Raw genomic sequence first — 27,781 nt, 5'->3', positions numbered from 1 at the left:
TGTAGGAGCCAGAGGAGTCAAGGATACCAGAAAACTCACAGATTCAAGTAACCTGAGCTCATAGGGGCTCACAGCAATTGAACCAACAACCACAGAGCTTGTATGGGATTGACCTCAGCACTCTGCTTGTGTGTTACAGTTGTGTAACGTGGCTTTCTACACTCTGCTTGTGTGTTACAGTTGTGTAACGTGGCTTTCTATGGGACTCCTAACAGTGGGTGCAGGGACTGTCTCTGATTTACTGACCTTGGGACGCTATTCCTCGTACTAGGTGCCTTGTTCAGCCTTAATACATGGGGAGATACTTGGTCTTACTACAACTTGATATGCTATGTTTGTTGATATTCATGGAAGACCCGTCGTTTCATAAACAGAAATGGAGGAATGAATTGATGACATTGGGAACAGTGATGGCATCACGGGAAAGGACTGGAAGTAAAGGAAGGTGCAGGAACTGTGACTGGGACGTAAAATAAATAAATAAATTCATGTATTTAAAAACCTTTAAGTATTCAAAGAACAAAATTGAAGATGATATTAGAAGATGGAAAGATCTCTTATGCTCATGGATTATACGATTAACAGTAAAAATGACCATCCAACCAAAACCAATCAATAGATTCACTGCAATTCTTCTCAAAATCCCAAAACAATTCTCTACAGACCTTTAAAGAACAATTCTCAGCATCATAATGAAAAATGTAAAGCTAAACATATCATAAACCCATGATAGCTAAAACAATCCTGAGCAATAAAAGAACTCCTGGCACTATCACCATTCATGATTTAAAGTTGTACTACAGACCTATAGTAATAAAAAAAAACTGTATGATATTGTCACAAATCAGGTATATTGATCAAGGGAACTGAAGACATAGACATAAAACCACACACTATGGACACCTGAGTTTTGATAAAGAAGCCAGAAATACACACTGGGATAAAGAAAGCAACTTAAATAAATTGTGCTGATCAAACTTGATGTCTACATGTAGAAGAATACAAATATATCTATATTTATCACCCTGCATAAAACTCATGCCCACTTGGATCAAAGACCTCAACATAAACCCATATACACTGAATCGGACAGAAGAGAAAGTGGGGAATAGCCTTAAACTCACTGGCACAAGAATAGATATTTTGAAAATAATATCTATAGCATAGGCACTAAGATAAACAACAAATGGGACCCCATGAAACTAAAAGGCTTCTATAAGGCACAGGACAACTTCAGTAAGGAAAAATAGCAGCCTATGGAATGGGAAACAATTTTTTCATCAACTCCACATCTGGTAGAGGTCTAATATCCAAGATATATAAAGGACTCAAGAAACTACATATTAAAAAACAAAACAATTCAATTAAAATAGGTACAGATCTAAACAGAGAAGTCTCAGGAGAGGAATCTCAGATGGCTAAGAAAGACATAAACATCCTTAGCTATCAGGGAAATGGAAATCGACACTACTTTGCGATTCCATCGTACACCTGTCAGAATGACTAAGATCAATTAACGCAAGTGGCAGCTCATGCTGCTGCTGAGGTGGAGCATCTTAAACTTGTGATCCTCAAATGGACGGAAATAGAAAACACTATCCTGAGTGAGGTAAGCCAGAACCAAAAAGAGGAACATGGGATGTACTCACTCATATTTGGTTTCTAGCCATAAATAAAGGACATTGAGCCTATAATTTGTGATCCTAGAGAAGCTAAATAAGAAGGTGAATACAAAGAAAAACATCTAGGCATCCTCCTGAATATTAACCTTCATCAGGCGATGAAAGGAGACAGAGACAGAGACCCACATTGGAGCAACAGACTGAAATCTCAAGGTCTAAATCAGGAGCAGAAGAAGAGAGAGCACGAACAAGGAACTCAGGACCGCGAGGGGTGCACCCACACACTGAGACAATGGGGATGTTCTATTGGGAACTCACCAAGGCCAGCTGGCCTGGGTCTGAAAAAGCCTGGGATAAAACCGGACTCGCTGAATGTAGCGGACAATGAGGACTACTGAGAACTCAAGAACAATGGCAATGTCTTTGTGGGAGCCTAGGCAGTTTGGATGCTCACCTTCCTAGACCTGGATGGAGGTGGGTGGTCCTTGGACTCCCCACAGGGCAGGGAACCCTGATTCCTCTTTGGGCTGACAAGGGAGGGGGACTTGATCGGGGGAGGGGGAGGGAAATGGGGAGGCAGTGGTGGGAAGGAGGCAGAAATCCTTAATAAATAAATAAATAAATAATAAATAAATAAATAAAAAGGAAAAAAAATAAAAAATAAAAAAAAACATGTGATCCTCTTGCTCCAGCTTCCTAAAGAGCTGAGGCTACAGTCCTGCATCCATAGGAATGAGGAACAAATGGAGAATTATGGAATTTTTAACTATGTAAGATGTATTACATTTGTTTATGCTGTGGAGTATTACTTTACCTATGTGAAGGTGTGTTACATTTGTTTATACTTCCTTTGTTAGCATGTAAAGGCGTGTAACATTTGTTTATATTGCATTTGTTTAATTATGTAAAAATGTATTGCATTTGTTTCACCTTGCCTATCTAGGGCATCTGTTTGGTCAAATAAAAAGCTCAACATCTAATAGCTAGGTAGTACAGAAATTGGCTGGGCTGGTGGGCAGAGAAAGAATAAGTAGGAGGAGAAATCTAGGCTTGAAAGAAGAGAGAAAGTAGAATGCAGAAGAAAGAGAGGGACACACCCAAGAAACCAGGCAGTCATCAGCCAGACAGATAGGAGAAGAAGGAAAGTATGACATACAGAAAGAAAGGTAAAAAGCCCTGATATAAATCATAGATAAAGAGGAACAGATTAAAATGAGATAAGTTAGACTATTCATAACTAATAATAATCTCCGTGTCATGGTTTGGAAGCTGGTTGGTGGCCCAAAATGAAAAAGGCTTTCTACAGAAAATATTGCATGTTATGAGATGTTTATACTATGTAGCCTGTGTGAGAGATTGAGTGAAATAACAATATATAAACACTTCCAAGAGAGTTGAATTTAAAATTGGAGCTCTCAAGTATTAGATACAATGTAACACTTATATAAAGATAGTTTTTATATCGCACAACACTTACATAAAGATATCATTTACTCACACTAATGAATTAATAGATATCAGAAATTATATACAACAGGGGTTGCCTTGGTAATGGGTAGATATGGAGACCCAAAGTGAGGTCAATGAGACTTTTTAGCTTAGCAGCTTTATTTTTTAAATTTATTTAATTTTACTTTTAATGTGCATTGGTGTTAGACCCCCTTGGAACTGGGGCTACAGAAAGTTGTGAGCTGCCATGTGAATACTAGGAATTGAACCCGGGTTCTTTGGAAGAAGAGTCAGTTCTCTTAAATGCTGAGCCATCTCTCCAGGCCCTAACAGCTTGTTTTAAAGTTGCACAAGTGACATACAATTATGAACTGGTTTTTTAATTAAAAATAATTTAAAAATTTTAAAAGATGGAGATCTGATAAACCAAATTTAAAACACATTTTATAATTTCAACTTCACTAACATAATCATAAAATCATCATTAAGCCGGGCATGGTCAAACAATCCCTGCACTTGGGAGACAGAGGCAGGAGAATATCAGTGAGTTTCAGAACAGCCTGACCTACACAACCAGTTCCAGGGCACCCAGGGCTACACAGTGGTATCGTGTCTCAAAGACACATACAAACAAATAATGAATTTTTTATGCCATCCCTCTCCCATATATAAAACATATCACTATCTATTCACTCTTAACTTTCCTTAGAAAATTTATCTTCAGATTTAATCACCGAATCACTAAGATCATTGTAATCTAACAAGAAGTACAATTAAAACTGAATAGATGTAAACAGAAGGAGCAGGAATACCTTGCTCTTCACTGTTGAAAACTCACCTAGTAAAGGATTTTACCAGGAAAACACTCCAGTAAAAATTCTGTCACACTGGGAAACTTTTTGATTCTTTCACAAATTCTTCAGGGAAGCTATAGTGATCTCCTGAGATGACTTGTTTTACGATGCAAGGAAACATACCCCACCCTCTTCGACCATCCCCTCAAGTACCATGCACAAGCTTAATTTTGACAAGCGACTGATGTTCTTGGAGATGGGTACGAGTCAACTCACAAGCAGATGCTGAGAAAATTGAGTGTGATCGATTTTCTAAGGTTAACACTGACCTCAGACACCAACAGCCTGATAAATTAAAACTAACACCTGCTTTCTGAAAGAAATCTCACAAAAGGTATCCACCCAGGGATGCTTTTGTCATATTGGAGTGCTACATTAGCAATCCTAATGAGTTTTACTTTTCTTTAATTATTACATTTTTGGCATCAATATAGAAGTATAGTCTACCCAGGAAAAGAAGTGGGAGGAAAAAGAGGAGAAGGAGGAGAAGGAGGAGGAGGAGGAGGAGGAGGAGAAGGAGGAGGAGGGGAAGGAGGAGGGAGAGGAGAGGAGGTTGACGAGGGGGGGAGAAGAATCAAATCAAACTGTGTATTACTCACAGACATGCACAAATAGCAACAAAAAGGAAATTAAAATTCCTTGTATCTTTCTTTTGTAGAACACATTTAGACTGCTATAACCTTTGACCCTTCACTTGGCCACAAATTGGCATCCTAAGTTGCTCCTTAGAGTACACAACCAACATTTTCTCTAGCAATTTCTCAAAGAACAAAGCTTGGGAAAAATCTTACTAACATAGATTTCTCAAGACGGTTTTCCAAATGAAAGCACCAAAGGCAGGTGTCTGAGCACTCAAGCATCACCAGCACGAGTTTGGTTTCTCCTTAAGGCACTAGGGCTCCAAGAAGACAACCCCTAAGATATCAGAAATTATGCCACAAATAATTAATATCACTAACTTCTTTGGCCTCATGAAAAAAAAACTAATTTAAAAAATTTCATGAAGCATTCTAGAGCTGAACATAATTATAATCCTTGAAATTCTAACATTTCCCCTTAGACTCTGAAGTGATAGACTGTAACATCATAAAAATCTTAGAGATAGATCACATTTAGAGTGAACGACACTGAGAAAATGTTCAAGTACACACACCTGGCAACATTATCTGTCGGATTCATTTAGCATCTATTGGGCCTCCATTCAACAAAACAAAACAAAGCAAAAAAAATGTTTGGAACACACAGGAGTCTAAGAATTAACTATGTCTTTTTCGTCTTTCCGCATCAAAACGCCAGAGTTATCATTGCAATGATGACGACCTTATCCAGACGCTGCAATTAATTATAGGGTAACAAAAGGAAAACAAGGAAGAACCACTCATGTGTATTTAGTACCATTACTTTCTTTTGTCTGCGTGAACCCATAAAAGATATGAATAAATTTTTTTTAAAAATCACCCTATTTAATAACAGTACTCTTCATAATATCCATAAAATTTTCTTATTATTCTGATAACAGACTCCTTGTCTTGCATGTTTTTGCTAAATAGTCATAGAGATTGCTGTTTTCTCCTATGATGATAACATAAATTACTAAGGCACAGTATCGAAACAACATTTGAGTTTTAATAATTCTAAAATTTCAGAGCTGTAAAAAAAATCCCCATAGCGTTTGCTTACAAATTCTACAGTCCTATCTGCACAAGTAACTGATGATCATCACAAAAACTTCCATCACGCTGCTCTGAGACTGACGAGGGAGGGTATCTTCAGAGCAAAACCTGCATCCCACTGGGTTATAGTCCCATTCACTAGCCGATAGCTAAGAAAACTTAATGTACTTTGAGTATTTATCCCTATGTAAGATCACAAAACATCAGTCACTTACGATTTTGAGTCATCCCATAACACACAATAGGGATTCAAAGTGCCCTAAAAATAAAGAGAACAAAATATACCATGAGTAAACATATAAAAATTGTTGAATTATTGAAATACACATTGAATGTTGGCTTTATAATCTTGTAGTCAAAGATACGTTAAAGGGTTTTCGTTTCATCCTGTAAGAAATTCACATTTTCTTTCCCATAGATGTGGAAATTTTGTTTTGTGAAATTTTATCAAAACGATTATCTTTATTCCAAATATAAATGGTTTTTAGTATGTTGAAAAAAAACCTGAATGCTTCATATATTGTACGGTCATTTTATGGTGATTTCTATGTCCCATTCACTTCTCTGATTGTAATTGCTCAATTACATTATTTATGAAGACCAAGGCATTTACAACGTTATGCTAGAGTAAAAGGCCCACCCTACACTACACATGTACACATCCCATTACCAGGTCATCTCATTGGCTTTTCCTAGAGAACAAGAGAATTGCTAAATGTCTATTTCCAGAGCCCAGTAACAATGGAACTTTAATTAACCGGTCATATTTCAGTGAGGTCATATGTAATGAAACTCTAAGAAAAGGAGGTGCTAGATTTTATGCATCTCAGTAATGCTGTATTAAATATCCACCATGGCCTGTATGATAGTTTTTCTACACCCAGTTAGTCCAAGTAATTTGTTTTGAAGAGTCCTGATATTGACAAATGATTTCTTTCTGTTTGTTCATAATTGGCTTTTCACCCCCTTATATCTAACTCAATTCTTTATGTAAAATATTTATATATCTAAAAATTCTATCATGCTCCCTAAGAGTTTTTACTATTCCATTAAAGATATCCTGTGGCTTCATTTTCTCTTATTCTCCATGATACATACTTCCTGAGACATATCTTAAAGGTCCACTTAGGTAAATCATCCACTTGCATCCAGTCTGTGCAGAGCAAAGTGGTGCTATTTCCTCTCCAATTTAGAAAACATATTTATAATAATATAAACTAAAGATTATATCAGCTAGCTGGTAATGTCTTCCTGAACTGGAGTGCTATTACTCACATTGCCTCTTACACAGAGTCTATTGGGAACCTTTAAATTCTGACGTGGGTATCCTATACACTCACTGTCGTTTCTAAGATTTGAATCATCATAGGGTTAAGATGCACACATGACTGTATCCCCATCCTACCAAGTCATTGATGAAATCAGTGACCGGGCCAACCCAGTTTAAGAGGCACAGAGCTAATATGGACTGCTCTGTTCCTTTTTTTTCATGTAAACACGCTCCTTAGGAAACAAGCAAGGATAATTCAGTCTTTAGAACCCCAAGTCTCTAATTACAGGGCTGAAAGGAATGTCCTTAATGTCTAGAAAGGAGTCATGGTGGGACAAAAGATATTCACTGGATCAACTTTGGAATTTTATTAGAAATAAAAATCAGCTGCCGGGAGGTGGTGGCGCACGCCTTTAATCCCAGCACTTGGGAGGCAGAGGCAGGCGGATCTCTGTGAGTTCGAGACCAGCCTGGTCTACAAGAGCTAGTCCCAGGACAGGCTCCAAAACTACAGAGAAACCTTGTCTCGAAAAAACAGAAAAAAAAAAGAAATAAAAATCAGTCCCATTAAAGTTTATGAAATCAACTTAACCTCACTTATTTATTACACATTTTAATAGCTACATATGAATAACTCTAATATTTATAACACAATTTTACCACCAAAAGAACATATTCAAGGTGTCTTATCATCAAATAATCATATCCAAATACTATGTTTTCAGAATCTATTATATCATTAATATTCTCCCTTTTATGGAAAAGAATGGCCATAGCCCTATAGAAGGTAAATAAGAAACATACAAATGGAATGTTTCTATAACAAGCAAAGAGATATAAATATCACAAGTCAGAGATTCCTAAGAATGACACTAATAGTCTGTGCTAATAGCAAGAGGTTTTATGGAATGCATAGATCCTCACCCGGCTTTTAAGCGAAAAGTATATCTGCATAGTCATGAGATGGGGATACGATGGTGTCCCACATACATTTTTTTCCTGTCTTTATCAGATCTTATCTGGTTGTTCTTGGATTCATGATTATTGTTATTTTCTGATAAATATTAAATAGCTAAAATATTATATAGCTTTGTTGTATTTATCTAATATTTTATTCACAGCAGCTCATTATCCTTGATTTATCACAATGAAGAAGAGGACTTGGAAGTGCACATTTCATGAATATTAAATACAAGTGTAGGTAAGGAATCTGCTTTCTAGAAATCTTCCTTCCTTCCTTCCTTCCTTAACTTCTTTCTTTCTTTCTTTCTTTCTTTCTTTCTTTCCTTCTTTCTGCTTTTTTTGAGACAGGGTTTCTCTGTAGCTTTGGAGCCTGTCCTGGAACTAGTTCTTGTAGACCAGACTGGCCTTTAATTCACAGAGATCCACCTGCTTCTGTTTCCTAAGTGCTGGGATTAAAGACATGTGTCACTACTGCCTGACTGCTTCTAGAAATCTATGAGTTAAGTCAAACTTTTCTTTAGACACAGGATACTTATATACTTGATTTCTTTAAAGTTGTATACATGAGTGGTGTGTCTGGATGTATATTTGTGTACCATGCATGTGTCTGAGGCCTGCAAAAGCCAAAGACAAGAATGAATTCTCTGAAACTGGAGTTGTTACCAACAACTGTGAGCCACTATTTGGGTTCTGGTACTAGAACCTGGGTCCTTTGGGAGAGCAACCAGTATTTTTAACTGCTGAGCCACCTTGCTAGCCTCAGTGCTTGGTATTTTTCAATTATTTATATTGATTGAAGGTTAAAAAAGAGAAAACAATATCAGAGAGCAAATGCAACCTAATCATCAAGCCTCGGCTACCCCTTTAGCTTTTAGTGCCCCAATGCTTTAGATAAAGTTGTAAAGAAAGAATGTATCTTGTGGTCTTACTACACAACTTGGTCTATACTCAGTTTTATTCTCTAGTTTTACCATCCTTGTACCTCTTAGATTCTATTTCATGCTTCTCTCACTTCCTCTCCTTATGAAAATAATATTAATATCAGCCAATGAGAATTAATACTTGTGTGAAATGTACCATCCCAGCCGACAGCACAAAACAGGCCAATGCTTCTCTGGATGGATCATGCAGTGTAGTTACCGCTGCGTATGTAGACTTAGGCACCATGATCAATAACGGAACTTTTGAAGCTTTGGAAGTACACAGAACAGCAGGTATGGTTATCATCATACTTAGATGGACTCAGTTACATAAGGAATAGAAGGGCAAGTATGAAAGAAAGAGCAGCAACAAATGAACTCTTTAAAACAACGAAGGAATCCAAAACAGGCTGAGTGGCTCTTCCAAGAAAAAACTTATAAAATATTGGCTATAATTTTCAGATACTTCTGTTACATCGACCGTGCTACAAGATCTGTTTTGAGGAACTTATGGAAATCAATAATAGAAAGTCCAGTCTTACAGAAAGCAGGAAGAAAATGTAATGGCAAGAACTAGCAGACTGTAAGCAATCTGGGAAGGAAGCCACACAAGCTGGCTTTAAATTCATTAACTAACAAAAGTTGTCAGGTACATGGGACAGATGGGCTAAAGACTAATTTACCAAGCTGTCTATGTAATTGACATTTGAATGCACTGAAACTGCATACATTTGAAAAAGTTTAGAAAATACGCACTGTTGTTGTCAATTTTTTATCAAAACAAACAAATAATCTGCCTCCATAGATTCCAAACAAAATGGTACAATTCAAGTCAATTTAAAAATTCTTGGTTACACACTTTTACATATTTTAAAAGAGCACATGGCTCAAATTTCCTAATTACAAGACAAGACAGAAAAATGGCCAAAGTATAGGAGCGTTGGAAACGGGAAGGAATTTCTCATGTTGGAGTCTGGTTGAAGCCTCTGGGACCCTGAGAGTGGAAAACTCCAGAACAATTAACACTTGCTTAAGGCCTTTCCCCCTTTCTCAGCTGTAAAACTGAGATATACTAAAAACCTCACCAGAAGCCTCTTTTACAAAAAGACAGATTCTAAAATCCTTCTGTAACCCCTGTGACTCGTGGTGTAAAAATGGAGGGTCGTTTAGGTAACCATTACACAGTGAAATCCAACAGTTTCCCAAAATCTTATATAGGCTCAACACGAGGACATTTGGATCGCTATTCTCCCATACTCACACAAGGGTCTTGTTCTTCCCCCGAGAGCCTGTCTCCTAACCTCCACGACTAAAATCTATGTCAAGAATGTCTTTAGAGGGCTGGGGAGATGGTTCAGCTTTTAGAGAATTTAAGGCTCTCCTAGGACAGGAGTTTGGCTCCCAGCACCCATATCAGGAAGCTCAAAACTGTTACAGGACACCCAAAGCTTGCTTCCGGCTGCTGTGGGCACTTGTCCACATTACAGACACACAGACATACACACACTAAACACACACTCACACATTACACACATACATTATACACATACACACCACACAGACATACATACACACACACACATTATATACATACACACCACACAGACATACACACACACATTATACACATACACACCACACAGACATACACACACACATTATACACATACACACACACACACACATTACACACACACACCAGAAAATTAAGTCTTTAAAATGTTTTTAATATACAGCAACTCTTTTGAGTGCCCACACCCGTGCTCTCGGGTGCGCTTTATTCCTTCCCTAAACACCTTTCTATTTTTATTGAGCCTCAGCTCTCCCTTACACTGGAAGAGAAAATCTTTTCTGTCTGTGACACTGATTCTAATTTACCCATAGGAAAGTCCCCAGAGATTTAGGTGACACTTCAACCCGTGGAGGTAGCAGGACAGAGCTGTGTGTCAACCCCAGCTGCCCTCACAACTACTACAGATACTCTACGCTCTACCTTAAAGAGGCTTCCCTGTTTTCTTTTAGCTTTCTCTTCTGTCTCAACACCAACCAAAGCATGTATTTATTTAACAGCGGGGCATATGGTCAGCATGGTCAATGTGTTCCATTTGGGCGATTTTCTCTTTCCCTTTTCTGTGTACAGAGGACTTGACATCCTCTTATATGTGAAGTGGTTCTACACTGGTACTCATAATTGGATTCTTTCCCCCCTAATGGAATATTTTAAATACATCTAACTCTTGGGGATGAAGATGAGGGCAGGGAAAAGGGTCAGGGAAGTCTTACAAAAAGCCTACAAAATTAGTTGGTGAGAAAAAGTAATCTGTTGGCAGAAAGAACAGTTGGAGAAACCGTATTTTCTCCCCACCAAGCCAAGCACCAAGGCTGGCTGGACCTGTCTGGGGACACTGGCTCAGGTGCACAAGGCATTCTGGAGTGTCTGCAGGTAACCTGTGACTCACTGTATTTGGCTTTTAGTAAAAGGTAAAATCGGGGTTTAGGTTTTAGATGCCAATAAGGCATATTTATGTGATCACAAAGTTGCATGTAGAACGTGTGTAAAAGATCAGAAAGAAAGCCCACACTGTGCAAATGACATAAAAGTTGTACCCTGTGGCAACAAGTGGGTAATACATCATTGAAGCTTATCTTTCCTGTCTGAGTGAAACTTTGGGGTAGTGATAGATATGATAATTAGCATGACAATGATTTTATTTAGTATACATGTATTAATTCATCACTTTGTAACCCATAAATATATGGCAACATTATTTGTCACTTAAAAAATATGAAAAGATAAAAATCAGTATTGGAAGGTAGCTAGTCAGACAACCAGCAGGGCTGTAGGCCACTGAGGATGACCGGACCTTACAATGAGCATTGGGCCCTCCTTTCATTTCCATGATAACACACCAATTTGTGAAAGAGGAAGTTTCATAATTGCTTATCTTAGACTTCATAATGCCATGGGCAAGGAAGAAAGAATCATAAAAACTGACCATATAAAGATTTAAAATATCATTTAAAGGGTAGAAGTTCTAGGGTTTTGTTGAATTCAACAAGGGTGTCAAGGGAAAGCGATCTCATACTGGTAAAGCAGGAATAATATACAAATATAAATTTTCTTTAGTTTTAAAATCCATCAATCAGGCAAGGGTACTGGGAAGGCAGAGGCAAGCGGATCTGTGAGTTCGACGTTAGACTGATATACAGAGTGAGTTCTAGGACAGCTAGATCTACACGGAGAAACCCTGTCTTGGAAACCAAATCAAAATAAAAAGCAAGCAAGCAAACAAAATTTATGTTGTACAAGTTTTGGTCTAATGAATGAGATATGACTCATAGTCTGGTCCTGTCGGGAACATGGCATTCTAAACAGCCCACAAAATTTTAAGATTGCAATAAACTGTCAGGGGAGCACCCTTGCAGACAGCTGATTTTCCTGAAGGCATGGCGAGGAGGGATAACTCTCTCCTCATGAAGTGTGGGTTTGGACACACAAGAGAGCCCTTTCTCAGTGCAGCTGCCTGCAGATCCTCACTGCTATGAGGAACTTATAACTTGAAAAGCAGTACTTCTCCTTTTGCTTTTTACAGATCCTCTGGATACTAGTCAAAGCCCAAGCCTGAGTGCCCTGGTGCTTCTGATACTATTCCCTTCTAAGCTCCTCAACGACATGGAAGTGTTTGCAAAATTTATCTGGAACTCAAAATGTCTGGCTTTTTCCTCTTCCTCCTGTCTGTTTCCCTTCCTCTTGCAGATTCTGGCATTAATAGTCTTCCTTTGCTGCTCTTCTCCAAATCAACAATAAAACTGAATTAGAACTTCTTTTTGAATGTGTTTTATTTACTTATTTTAAGTTTTAATTATTATTATTATTATTTATCTGTGAGACTAAGAACCAGCAAATAGGGAGTTGTGTTCCCCAGGAACAAGCTGGCTGGTCTGTTATCATCCAGACTTCCAAAGGTTCATAGTTGGAAGATGTAGACGTCACAGGAAATTGCCTATCAGGAATGTCTTAACTTTTGCACTTTTCATCGCCTCTCGAATCAGAACAGCCTTAGCCTGTGGAAGCAATGCAAGTAAACAGATGTGGACACAAATAGCTAAAGACACAAAGAAGGGACACAAAGAAGGACAGTGCCTTCATCTTAACTACTTTAACATTCCTAGTGCTCTGAGTCAGATGTTCTAGAGTGATTCTTTCTATCACATTTAGTGATGCCACAGATACCAAGTTCTTCAGTGTGAATGAGAGCATACTCAACAGATACTACTATCTTTTCTTCATTTTCTAATTTTAAAATAAGGCCTTAGGTAAAAATAACCTGGTAGAGAACATACTTAATGTGTAAGAGCCTCTGTTCAATCTTCAGTGCAAAACAAGAAACAAATTAAGCACACACAAATACAAATACAACACACACGAGAGCACACGCAAATACACAATATACACATGCAAGAAACATACACTCACACACAGGCAAGAGTTGCTGAGTTTAGTTTCACCCAGGGGAATCATGTCTGATACTATAAGCCTGTGCCTGGAGAGGTCAGAGAACTCAAGAGGAAAATATACTACCATTACTTTCTAAAATTCAGTATAATTCCTAATTCATTCTAAATACTTATCCTTATAGCCACAGAGAAACACTGGTTTCATTTTTCATCAAAGAAGGTAATTTGCATAGCGGCAGGGCAGTCTATCCTCTGCCCACAGAGAAGTTCAGCGAATTTGCTACAGGAACATAGCGTAAGTACGGATTTCAGGATGTCTTCATTAGCAGTTTGTGCATGTCATCTCGTGCTGTCTAGGAGATACTGTCTCATGACATCCTTCAATTGTTTCCATTACCCCTCACCATCTTTCCTTAACCACTCTCCATGTCTGACGATTTCTTTAATGATGTTCCTACAGGCTAATACGAGAGTCAAGGAAAGATGTCCTTTAGAAAACAGTGATTTTTATAGGAGAGAGTGGTGTGCTTTAGTCCAGTTGACTATGAATGATATTCTCAATGTGGAGTATAGATTACCTTCCTCTTACAACTAGTGCTCCAATGCAGGCTCTATTAACTTTTGACTGCTTTGCGAACACATTACCACAAATATAGCAGCTCAAAACAACATGGATTTAGAATGTCACAGTTTCCACAGATCAAAAGTCAGTTGGGTTTTATTTTAATTTAGTTACTATTATTGTGATAAACACTGTGACTAAAAACAAGTTGGGGTTGGAAGGGAAGTCAGAACAGGAAGCAAAGGTAGGAATTTAGAGTCAAGAACTGAAGCATGGGTCATGGAAGAACACTGCTCACTGTCCTGCTGCATGGCTTGCTCACCCTGCTTTCTCACACAATCCAAGACCACCTGCCCAGGCGTAGACCATATTTAACTGGGCCCTACAATATCAATCATTAATCAAGAAAATGTACTACAAACTTGCCTGGACGTTATTTGATGACATTTCCTCATTCAAGGTTTTTCTTCCCAGATAATTCTAACTTGAGTCAAAAAAAAAAAAAAAAAAAAAACAGGACACATTTCTGCTTAAGAATTTTACATGGTCGAAATCAAAATGTTGGTAGGCCTGCATCCCTTTATAAAGAACCTGGGTGAGTCCATTATAGTTCCTTCCAGTTGTAGGACTGAGGTCCCACTTGTTAGTTAGCAACAAAGGGTTGATATCAGGTTCTGAGACCACTTCTGGACTTTGGGCTGCTTTCTTTGCCTTCAGTGATAGCAGTGACAAGTTGAGGCCTTCTTACATTGTTTTTGTTTGACCACATCTGGGAAAAGTTCTTTACAACCAATTTAATTAAACTCATTTAATTAAACCCAACCTATTCTGAAGACCTGGGACAACTACCTAATCGCAAAGTCTCTATGTTCAATCACTTAACAACATTCACTTTGAGCATACACATATTATAAATGTACATACATAAGACATGGGTTTGGATATACAATCACACTGAAGTCTCATATGACATGTAATAGAACACATTTACAGGCTCTAGGAGAGAAGGAGCTGGCAATTTTAAAAGGTCCTTGTGTTGGTATCTTGTTTGTGCTCTAACAAATAAAGCTTGCCTGAAGATCAGAGGGCAGAGCTAGTCACTAGTTAACATAGAGGTCTGGAGGTCTGTACAGACAGACAGAAGTCCTATGGTTGTGCAGAGAGTGGCATCTAAGGTGGGAGGAGACAGAAGCTTTACCCTTTTCTGGCTGACAGGTTAACAAGGTAAGAGTTGGCTGTGACTTGCTCCTTTGTCTCTCTGATCTTTTAGCATTTACCCCTATATCTGGCTCTGGGTTTTTCTTAAAAAGACCAATTAGAACTCATGCAATACAGCCTTAATTCTGCTTCCCACACAGAAGCTCAACCTGGCCTACTAGCTATTTTTATAAATAAAAATTTATCAGGATAGAGACATCTATTTACATATTTTATTTATATATGTAGATATAAATATTTATTTATGCATTTCCTGTGGCTGTTTTCAAAATATGCTAGCATAACTGAATACATGTGACAAAACTAATTAGGCATCCATGTACTACCTGCCATTTACTACCTGTCACTTCAAGAAAAAAAAATTGCTGATCCTTGCTTCAAAAATAGGACAATTATTCTAAAATATTTTCATGAAATAATAATAAGTAAACATTGTAGATAAGAAGTAAATGTGAGGAGGACTCTTTCTCATGTTGAGAAATAGAAACTATAAGTCAAAGAAGTAATTAGGGAACAACTTTTATCTTGCTTTTAGCTATTGGCAGAGCATCTATCTCCTTGTCTGGCTAGCATTTCAAGATTTTCCAAAAAAAAAAATAATCATCAAGAGTTTTAATCAGGCAAAATATCAGAAATTTCTTCCAAATAGACAAAAGTTAGGAAGGAAAAACAGTTGAAAAAGTGGCATTTGTGAAAATCATGGATTCATATATTGCAATGGGGAAATGATTTTCAACACTTAATCAACTTTGATAATCATGAAATTACTAGTGCATGCTGGGGTTTTATTTTGTTGTTTCTTATGCTTATCAATGGAAGAAAGCACTGAACATTTACACCATGTTTCCCTCTATAATTTATAAATAATATGGTTTGTGATCAATTTACATTCATAGAAATATATCAAATTTTATCATTTGTAAGTCTGATGTGTTATATACACGAATATGGTAAAGGAAGTAAAACATACAAGCCATATTCCTATAAGAATTTACATATATATCTACTTCAGGAACTCCAAATAACTCTGATAATTTGCTTCTCAGCATTGATAAACAGAAACAGTAGCATCCTACCTATAGTATTGATTTTTTTTTTTTTGGATCAGCCACTGCATCTATATTGTTTTCTGTTTTTTTTCCATTTTTTTTATTGAGAAAAGGAGAAAAAAAAAACAAGTTTCCACCTCCTCCCAGACTCCCATTTCCCTCCCCCTCCTCCCACCCTTCTCCCCCTCCCCCCACTCCTCTCCCCCTCCCTCTCCAGTCCAAAGAGCAGTCAGGGTTCCCTGCCCTGTGGTAAGTCCTAGGTCCTCCCCTCTCCGTCCATTCCTAGGAAGGTGAACATCCAAACTGACTAGGCTCCCACAAAGCCAGCACATTACGTAGGTTCAAAACCCCGTGGATGGAGATAGAGACAGAGACCCACACTGGAGCACTGGACTGAGCTCCCAAGGTCCCAATGAGGAGCAGAAGGAGGGAGAACATGAGCAAAGAAGTCGGGACCGCGAGGGGTGCACCCACCCACTGAGACAGTGGAGCTGATCTATTGGGAGCTCATCAAGGCCAGCTGGACTGTGACTGAAAAAGCATGGGATAAAACTGGACTCTCTGAGCATGGCGAACAATGAGGGCTGATGAGAAGCCAAGGACAATGGCACGGGGTTTTTTTTTTTTTTTTTTTTTTTTTGCTTTTTAAAGATTAGATCGCAAACCAGGAAGATTCAGAAGCATATTTCAATCCTAACAGAAATAATTACATAGTTATATTTTATTTGGAAAAACAGTAAATTTTCAGACTTGCAAATTTGAAACACATGACATAGCTACAGTGCCTTTATTTTCTAGTCTTCTAACTTATTTTTAAATGCAAGGGTGCCATCTACCTTGGAAAGACACAGTAGGTCTAGATTATCATCCAACAAACAGTCAGAGTGAGTGTATGTTTATGAACTTTTGTGTATATATAGATTCAAGCTACTGTCCTTATTTAAATCTCATTTTCAACAAAATGATTATCTTCACATATATCTCATCGAATTAAAAAATTGTATATTTAAAAGTTTAATTCTTAACATCAACAGTGATATGCAATACAAATGTCTTTCTGGGAAAACCAATATTGATAATACTTAAAAGCAAGGGATTGCTATGTCTAAACATTAAGCATCAGAAACTTTTCCTTTATAGCTCGTGGGAGTGAAGCTTCAACTCTGAGCAAGTGAACGGTGAATAGTGCACCGCTCATTAGTGACTCTGCTAGTTAGAGCGGCAATTTACTTTGCTAAATAGCATTTGGAATGGCATGGTTCCATATTCTATTTCCTGTTCCTATGGGTTCCCAAGGGCCCTATTACGTTTAACATACTATAAATGCTATTTGTGAAAAAGCTTTTTAAAAGGGCAGTTTCATTTATAAATGTTAATAGGCTTTTCCCTAGACTCACTATAACATGCAATTCCCATCTCTCTGTTTTATTCACAAGACACATGAAGCACGTCCCATGTGTATGTTGTTATTCTTTGCTCAGCACAGAACAGTGCAGCAGATACTATAGCTATATGAAAATCGATATATATATATATATATATATATAATAGCCGTGCATATATATAAGACATATATATATATACACACAGATGTGCCACTGTAGTTTTTTATATTAAAAATAGTTCAATTGCAAAGATAAAATCAGTGAATATACAGATGTGTGTCTATTAAGAAGCCTTAGCTTATTTGCTTCAGTGTTCACATTAAAACTCATTTTGTTATATTCTAACTGAGATTTCAATGTTTCACATAGGCTATTTCTTACCTCTTTAATGGAAAAAAAACTAATATCAGTATATGAGATGCTAGTATACGACTGGCAATAAATATCAAGGTATTCAGTAAATCAGTCACATACTCTTTTCTTCAGTGAAGAATAAAATATTTTTCAAAATCAAATTTTGGTGATAATACAAATGTAAATGCAATAAAAGTTAAAAATTCAAAACTATAAGCCCAAAGGCCTATCAAAACAGAATTTCCCACAGAAGCACGAGTCTAGAAGTGCAAGTCAGAGTCATGTTTGAAAATGTACTCATCAATACTAAAGGTCAGAAGGACATCAAATCATGCCCCTCCTGTGTTTAGTAAGCTCTTCAGCTTCCTATTCTTTCTTCATTTCATTTTTCATTGCTTGCTATATATTTGTTACACTGCCTTCAGAAATTGGAATCTATTCAATGAAAAATTTTTGGGTGGAATGCGATCAACATAATTACTTAAAATATTTTAAAATACACTGAATTATTTCTAAGTGAAATATTTCTATGTTGATTTTCATGTCACTATAGGATCTTGATGGTGCATAATAAAAGTTGTTTATAATCGAATCTATTTCCCATATATAGACAATATTTTTATATATGGTCTACTTTATTAAAAAACACCCAACTAAAATATGTTTGCAGAAATTTTTGACTCATATAACAAACATGTTCATTTTATTTATATATATATTTTAATTTTTAATTTTTTTTCATTTTACATACCAACCACCCATTTACTCCTCAAAAAGGGTTAGGCCTCCCATGGAGAGTCAAAAAAGTCTGGCATATCAAGCTGAGGCAGGACCAAGCTCCTCCCCCTTGTATCTAGGCTAGCAAGGTATCCCTCCAATGAGAATGGGCTCCAAAGAGCAAGTTCTTGCACTAGGGAAAAATCCTGGTTCCAATACCAGTGTCCCCATAGATGGCCCAAGTTACAGAAATGTCACCCACATGCAGAAGGCCTAGTTCAGTCCTATGCAGGTTCCCTAGCTATTAGTCCAAAGTCATTGAGCTCCCACTAGCTTGGGTCAACTGTCTCTGTGGATTTCCACATCATGATCTTGACTCCTTTGCTCATATAATTTCTTCTCCTCCTCTTCAACTGGACTCTGGAAGCTCGACAGAGTGTATTTCTGCATCTGCTTCCACAAATTACTGGATAAAGGTTCTATGATGACAATTAGAGTGGTCATCAATCTGATTACAGAGGAAGGCACCCTCTCAGTGATTGCTAAGACTCTTATATGGGGTCATCCTTGTAAATTCCTGGGAGTTTCCCTAGCACCATATTTCTCCCTAACCCTATAATGGCTCCCACTATCAAGATATCTCTTTCCTTGCTCTTCCTCTCTGTCCCTTCCCCCAACTCAACCATCCGGACATGATATACATTCACTCATAAGTTAGGTATGAGAAGCTAGGTAACAAGCAGGACCCTAAGAGAGACATACATGGGAGCCCCTGGGAAGGGGAAATAGGTAAGATCTTCTGAGTAAATTGGGAGGTGGTGTGAACGGGCAGGAGGAGAACACATTCATTTAAATAAACCTTGGTAAAGTTACAAGAGTGTGCTATGGTTTTAATATGAAATGTCCCTCACAAGCTCATGTATTAACACTTAAGTCAGCCAGTGGGATGATACAGACCCTTCCAAAGGACAGATCTAGTAGGAAGAGGTAGGTCTGAGGGGGCTGTGCCTTTGAAGGTTATACATGGAAACCAGCTTCTCTCAAAACTTCCTGCCCACCAAGAAGGGAAGAATAGCTTCGACCCTAACTCTCACCACTCTGCTCAAGCTCCTGGGGTCATACAACTTGGGCCCAAACCCTCTAAACCCAAGAGGCAAAATAAATCATTCCTTGCTGAAGTTGTCTTGTGGAGTACTTGTTCAGAGTTGAGAAAAGTAAACAATAAAGATTGTTTCATTAAAACATTTTTTTTGTGATTGTTCTTTTTCTATTCACCAGAATACATTTCTTTAGCATCTTTTGCATAAGAAGCAAAATACATTTTCTAATGCTGCTCTGCTTATCTGGTCGTCTTAGAATTACACTGCAAATAACATCTCTGATGCTTTACTGCCTATAACTATACAGTGTGTCTACACAAAAGGATAAGAACAAACAAAACAGACAAAATCTCAGGGAAGTTAGAACACATGAACAAATAAGTTTCTTATTAAAAAGCCACTGGGTCTCTCCCTGTTTTCAGTAATGCAGAGAAGGGGATACTAAGAATAAATCTTCAGCTTGGTCACATGCCATCGAAAGTAGGAAAGATCTAATAGTTTAAATATTAATTACAATGTTGGAAAGCCATTACAGAAAGATTTGCAGTTTCATTAAACAGTCCCGAAGCCTGCGGCCTCTTATGATAATGTTCTCAGGAAAGATGATTATTTCTTTCTATAAAACTAAGGCCGATTTCTGGGGGAAATTAGAAATTACACAATAGCAGAAACATCTGAGTTTTGTAGCCCAAAGGGAGTGGATGTAAACTCTCTTCTTCACTAATTACATGAACTTGAGAAAACAATTCAATCACTGTTTTCTTTACTAGGAAAATCGCCTTCATAGAAACATTGCAAGGAACAATAAAATAAAAACAAAATAATACCATACAAATCTGTATGGTCTTTTTTAATATAGGAGGGGGAATGGCATTATTAGGATGGTCTTGACAGGAACTACATTTCTTGCCATAATCAATTCACTGTTTAATTATTTAATTAAATGTGGACATGATAGGAAGTAATTTTGCATCTATGCCAGGCTGAATAAGACCCAGTTGCAACACTCAGCTGCAGCTGGATTGATTTAGGCAAAGACTCTGGTCATGCTGGCTTGAAGTCCTAATTCAGACTGCTAGGGCACCCAGAAAAGATGAACAATTCCTTACTCAACCTAAGTGTAAGAGTGAAAAAATTGAAACTGTAAGTATTAGCACTTTTACATGCCACCCTATATATTAGATCAATTAAAAAAAATTACTTTATGGGTGTTTTGCCTGCATGTATGCTTGTACATCTTATGGGATCCTTGAGGCCAAGATGACCAGAAGAGGGCATCAGAACCTTGGAACTTGAGTTCCACATTGTGAGCTGCCTTGTCAATGCTGGGAATTAAACCTAAATCCTTAGAAAGACCAGGTAGTGCTCTTAACCACTAAGCCATATTGCCGGTCTCATTACCTTCAATACTGAAACATAATATTCTGTAAGTTAATTCCCCACCTTGGAATTGTTCATAGTTTTTATTGCTAATGAATTTTAAATCCATATCACTTCCCCACTACATAGTAAGATAGATTCTTATTTGCATTCTGACTCCCAAGACATAACAAGAATTCAGTAAACATGCATGCTCAGAAACATGAACAATTTACTAATTATCCTCTTGGATAAACTGAAGTCAGTTTTATCATGAATGAAAGCATAGAATTACATGGTTGTCTGCTTTTAAACACGTTCATAATGAATAAGTTAATTTGTGATTATAGAAAAACAGAAAAATGTGCCTTAGTATTATTGTTAAAATAAATTATTATTAACCCCATTCTTGGGCAATTCTGTAAGCAACTCAATGTCAATGACATGATACTTACATTCGCCAAGTGAGCTAGCTCTATCTCCAAAAATGAATCAGTTGTTTTGGGTTCAGGCCTGATTGTGACCACGATGATTTTAGAATTAACGACAGTATAATTTCTGAAACAGAATAATAATGATTAAAAAGAGAAATGATTGATGGAAACTTTCTTTCATGCCACTCCATACCTGTTGGGATGACATTAAGTAATGCATCCCCAGGAAAAGCATAGACACAGGCTAATTATTCAGAGAAAGATGCAGTCAATGCACTCTTACGAACAAGCTCTCTCAGACTAGAAATTCTGGGGGAAACTAAAGGCATTTAATCCTTTCATATGCAGAAAAGAGGAAAGAAACAACAATACCGGCAACCTTCTGAGTACTTAAGTACAGTTTATTCACAACAAAAATAAACAATAAGTTGAAACCATCAGGCAACCTATGATTGAGTATAACTCATTTATCTTGAGGAAGACCTCACAGCATTATTCTTCAGGAGACCAAATATTCTTGCCAAGTGCTGCTGAGGCAGTTGTTTTTTTGAGTTTGTGAGCTTTGTGTGTGTGTGTGTGTGTGTGTGTGTGTGTGTGTGTGTGTGCTTACTTCTCCCAAATGCATGAAGATGGAAAAAAAAACTATGTGATATAGAGAGAAAGCTTGCAGAACTTTAATGCAATGTTCTCAATTCTAAGAAACATCTCTTCTGAAATACCTTGCCAAGTAACACTCACTTTCAAAGACTTTGTATTTATTCATATACATAACTAGAAAATTATCAACAGCTGGGCAATAGTGACAGATGCCTTTAATCCCAGCACACAGGCAGCAGAAGCAGGAAGATTTCTGTGAGTTTGAGGACAACCAGAGCTATACAGAGAATCCCTGTCTCAAAAAACAAAACAACAGGAATAATACCAAAAAGAGAAAATCATATAGATACTTTATATAAAACACATAAATGTTATAGAGAGCATCTACTATTCATAAGCTTAAAAATTTAACTGTAGTTTCTCACATTTTGAAGAAATAAGTCTATTCATTCCTCATTGATGGTCTGAAATAAATCATGTGTTCTTCTAGCAGACAAATTCTATGAGTTCATTTTTTAAAAAATTTGTTTGTTTGCCAAGGTAGCATTTCAACTTCACCCAATCTCAACTATAGACTTTAATGCCTCTGCATTTTACCATGTGAGGCTACCATCTATTAAACGAGAGCATCTCTTTCTGACGCTTAGCCGTGTCCTTGACTCCTTTGCAGATGATCCCACTTTTCCACGGTCTTAAATAAGCACAGATGTGCTATTCCTGTAAATCTCACTTTTCTGCCATTATAGCACACAGACTTTTGTGTTTGACTCAATTCAAAGTCCATTTTTGAAATTCAGATCACAAGTCAGCTATACTATAATTTATGGATTCAACAATTCAATAAGCTAAGTTTAAGTCACTTTTGGTAATTCAGCATTTATAGGTGAATTTATAGGTGAATTCATGGGTGGCTATTAGGAATAATTGTGATGTATCCTTTCGGTAGATCTATATTTTAATGTCTTGGGCAAGTCCCTGGGAACTGCTTGTTTATGTTGTAAATGTATGAGTCGCTCTGTTTTCTGCAGTGGCTGCATTGTTGGAATTCTTGACTTGTGATAAGGTGAAGTAACATCCAATATTCTCTTTGGAGGTAACTTTTCTATTTATGCTATTTGATGCACATTTTCACCACCAGTGAATGCTAGACTCTTCTATAACAGAGGGAGAAGGAGCATACTCTATATAGGATACGATTTTAACCCTTTTATCATACATTTAGTATTGCAGACAATGAATTCTGAAAAAATCTTAAACACCCAAGAAGGCATCCAGTGTGGTAGAAAGTAGTATGGGAAGAAAAAAGAAAACAAAAACAAAACCATACAATTAGTATATTTTATTTTCCTATTGAGAAAAGTGATTGCAAGCAGGGAGAGCTGGTTAATTATTCCGTTTCATTGAACATATTGACTAAAGGCAAATTGTGTTTGAAAGGCTATAAAACCAAGTGATAACAATTCAAGACTTCCCTTTGCCAATGGTGGTTTCTTTGTGGGTAGAAGTTACCATGGGTTCTGGTGAGAATTAATGGAAAATGAAATCTGCCAGAGCATCAGGTGAGTGAACACCTTAGAATGGATTCTGGAGGACCATGTGCTTCACTGCCAGAGAACACTGCATGATCCCCGTAGGAAAGTTTCTCAGGCCTGAGCTTGCCCTAAGCTGTGTGAGCACTTATTTAGTTTCTTGGAAATAAAGTACGGATGGATCCATCAAATTCTTTTACTCTTGTTCTGCTTAGAATAATTCTTCCCGTTACTGATAGAACACAAAGCACGATGGTCCTTACATTTATGTTAGTTTTTTTTTTTTTCAATCGGGATGTATTTGAATCATTTGCAATCTATGTAAGCGACTAAGCTACTGAAAAATGGGTATTTAATGTAGGAGTTTGATGTTTTTGGCAAGATATTCCTGAATTCTCTTTGTGTTTGAGAATGCAGATGATGAGCCATGGCAAATAAGGCCATGATAACCTTTGTACAGAGTCAGGTTCCTCTGTAACTTGGGGAATGGTCTGCTGAAAGGGTGTCTGAGTTACAACTTTGATACAGTGTGGGTATTACAGCATATTTGAATTTATTTGAAAAATTGTGGGTGTCAAGCTACACTTACGGGCATACCTGTCTCATATGTGTGATTATCCATTTGCTCTACGCATCACACAGGAATATGCACAGGTTGATTTTATCATCCAGCAGACCTTCCAGAAGACTGAAGTCCAGGGAGAGAAAGAATGGCTACTAACATTCACATATTTTTGTTTTCATTACGTCTGGTAGATGTTTATGCTCAAAACACATTCAAAAGAAAATAATCTTTTTACTATGTTTACTATGTTTATTTAGACTGTAATGTCAATATCACAGTAAGATGCCTAGTAAAGAAAAAATGAGCAGATTACATTATGCAGTGTCTCCTTTTTAAAAATGTATACATTGTGCAAAGTTGGCTTTAATTTATTCCATCAATTTATTATAATTTGCATAAGTGAATAGTTGGCTTCTGATGTGCCACGTCAGGCTTTGTGATCTCCTAATGCTTCCTGGCCAGTTGCACAGTGGTATACATTGCTAAGAAAGCATATCTTACAGCCAAATGGATTTCATGACTAAGTAATAAAGTCCTTCCCTGTCCTTGAGATTCTCACTGGTATTCACTCAAAGGAGAGTCAACTTATTCCTACAGACAGCAAAAGTGTGATTAATCCTTCCTAACAGGCATGGGACACTCAATGCGACTTCAGAAAATCACAGATTATTGTGAATGCTCTACGAGCATTCTCCACGAGACTATATAATTGGTCATAATAAAATGGAAATGATTGAAGTTATACCAACATTAAACTGAAAATCAACTGCAAAACAAGACATGCAAATATGTAAGAAATTAATGCACACTCAAACTACTAGTGGTTAAGGAAGAAATCACAAGTGATACTAGAAAATTCCTTAAGGTAAATAAAAGTAAAACATAAACCAAACTTAGGAGATGTAGTAAGAACAGTACTAAGAGGTAAATTTAGAATAGTAAACATAAAAGAAGGAAGACATCAAGTTAAAAAAACACACAAATTTAGACCTGGGAGAATGTTTGGAAATGTCAATAGGAACCAAAACTGAAAATATAAAAATCAACAAAACTAAGAGATGTATTCTATAATATCAACACAACTTACAATCTCTTAACTGAATATATTTTGAAGAAAAATGGTCTCTAGTAATAAAATTCAGAAATGAAGGAGGAAATATTTCATCTGGCAGCAGAAGAAATGAAGATCACAATTTCTATGAGCCATTCCTTTTGTGCCAACAAATAATATACCCTGTACAAAATAGGTCAGTTCTTGGATATGTGTAGTCTTTCAAGACTAAATCAGGAAGAAATTATTATTGGCAAAGATCTTTGGTTATAGATCTATATAAGTACAATGAAATATATATGCACAAATATGTGGAATAATATATTATATGTACATTTATTCATGTATATATACTATATGTATACAATGCACATGTAAAATATATTGCATAAAATATGAAACTAGTAAGAAGATTTAATTAAAAATGATAATTTTAAATATTATCAGCTGTGAAATCTCAAGGTTAGATGGCTACACTGGAAAATTCTTGGAACATTTTTTTAAAAAGCCAACTCCAATCCTTAAATTGAAGTAGATTAAAAGAGCAGTTCCTCAGTTTTTCAAGATAGAAAACCTAGAGCCCTGCTATACCACAGGTGGACATAGTTAGCTACAATGTCAGACATTTAAAAGATTTATGATGGAAATTTTCATGTTATATTTTTTACCACAAAATTTAATGTAGTGTAATCAAAAATCAGGTGAAGGGAACAGCAAAATAGATCACACAGGCAAAATATAGCCCAAAATAATATGAAAAAACATTAGCTGTTTATTGATAATTTTCAAAATTCCTAATCATTGTTAATTTTTACACTTACTATTCATGTCCATTTAAAAATGAAGACTTTTATAATGACTTTAATTAAGACCCCTAATTTGGACAAACCCAAAAACAACAGAAAACTTGGCATACTGGTCTTCATACAGGACTTCATCAGGTTAAGATAAATATATTTGCTTTTAAATTACAACCAAGAAAAAAAAATTACAACCAGGGAAGCCAGGCAGTGGTGACACATGCCTTTAATCCCAGTACTGGAGAGGCAGAGATAGGCAGATCTCTGTGAGTTTGAGGCCAGCCTGGTCTACAAGAGCTAGTTCCAGGACATCTAGGGCTGTGGCACATAGGAATTCTGTCTTGAAAAACCAAAAAAAAAAAAAAAATAAATTGGGCTGAAGAGATGATTAGCAGTTAGAATCACTGGGAGCTCTAGCAGAAGGTTCAATTCAAGCTCCCAGGTGGTGGCTCACAACTCCAGTTCCTGTGCATTAACAGTCCCCTTCTAACCTCTGCAGGCAACATGCACATACATAGTGCACAGCCACGCATGCATGCCAAACACCCATGCACATAAAATATGACAAAATAAGTGACTCTACAAACACAAATTAAGTTAAAATCAGATGATAGGTGGTTTGCTTAGAAGTTACAAATTAGAAACTCAGTTGTGGAAGTTGTAGTCTTGGTGGAGTGGGTGAGGTGATAGACTTGATTTCAAGTTTGGTTTTCTAACAGATACAGAATTTAGATTTTCAAAAGAAAGCAACAGAGTCCCGGATCTTGAGTTATGATAGTTATGAGCCACCAGGCTTCAGTGCAGGAATCAGTCTCCAGTCCTGAAAAGAGTGGCATGTGATCTTAACTGCTGAGACATCCACCAGCCATTTTTTAGCATTTTAATACTGCAATGCAATTTAATAAAACTGTAATAAAATAACATTAATAAAATTTAATAAAAAGGAATTTGATAAAATTCTAGTTAGACTCCTTTTGTTTCATGTTAATATAAACATTAAAATGCATTAAATACATGCTTTCATTTCCCTACGTCTTTCCACTCTTCACATACTCAGGAGTCATGGTTTCCTCAAAAAACTTGGATGATTGTTTACAACTCTTTGTAGAATCCGTGGCTTGATGTATGCTGGATAGACTATTGCTTTTTTCTTAGACATAGTTTTCTTAAGATAAATTGTTAGAAGTAGAGTGGCATCATCAAGGAAATAATATTTCTTAGTTTCTTGGCATTGCCAACTTGGCCTCTAAAAAAACGTAACAGCATGATATAAACTTTCTACAGCAGTTTCTGAGCTAGCCAGGCCATAGACATGAAATTTTAGATGTTAGTAGGGACTATGCACAGCTTCTCAGCTCCTCAATTGACCCTGTAGTCTAGGTTGACAGATTTAACCTTCCATCCTCCCAGAAAGGGGGCAAGAAATGGAAAATCTAGGCCTTGGTCATGCTAACCCAGACTGTTACCAGCTTGGCAACCCAAGATTGCCCACCTGTAGTCCTCTCCTGGGACACACAAGAGAAAAGAAACATGCGTATTTTGTGACTCAGAGCTGTGCTATGTGGCCCAGAGTGTCTTCAAACTCTCAATCCTCCTGCTCTTGTCTGTTGTAAGATAGAATTATAGTACTGAACCACTACACCTATATAGGTTGTCTAACAACTTTTAGCTAAAAGAAATTGTCTTAAAAATGGATAAGAGTAGGGTGCAGAAACCAGCACCTATATAATACAGACTCAATTGGAGCATACTTCCTTTATTTGAAGGAACCATTCAAACTGTCTCAATATTAAATTTTAGTTGTGGAAAAAAAGGTTTTATTCATTGTGTGTATGTGTTTGGGTGCGTGTGT

The 27,781-nt window shown here is 36.9% G+C and overlaps 1 protein-coding gene across 2 annotated transcripts in view; it reads right to left on the bottom strand.

Annotated features, from left to right (window-relative positions):
- Adgrb3 (adhesion G protein-coupled receptor B3) overlaps positions 1 to 27,781 on the bottom strand; it is a 729,546-nt gene that overhangs the window by 319,646 nt on the left and 382,119 nt on the right. For both annotated transcript variants that reach the window (XM_041655382.1, XM_041655381.1), the window contains exons 15-16: positions 21,409 to 21,511; positions 5,814 to 5,857 (exon numbers count right to left, since the gene is read on the bottom strand). In XM_041655382.1, the coding sequence (XP_041511316.1) occupies positions 5,814 to 5,857; positions 21,409 to 21,511 (147 nt within the window). The remainder of the gene's footprint in view (positions 1 to 5,813; positions 5,858 to 21,408; positions 21,512 to 27,781) is intronic.

The sequence above is a fragment of the Microtus oregoni genome, unplaced genomic scaffold (genome assembly GCF_018167655.1).
Source record: "Microtus oregoni isolate MIOR12 unplaced genomic scaffold, Mior012 000007F_ref0000211, whole genome shotgun sequence".
In the NCBI taxonomy this organism is placed as follows: Eukaryota; Metazoa; Chordata; class Mammalia; order Rodentia; family Cricetidae; genus Microtus; species Microtus oregoni.
Note: the sequence above shows the minus strand (reverse complement) of the source record. Positions and strands in the feature narration are given on the sequence as shown.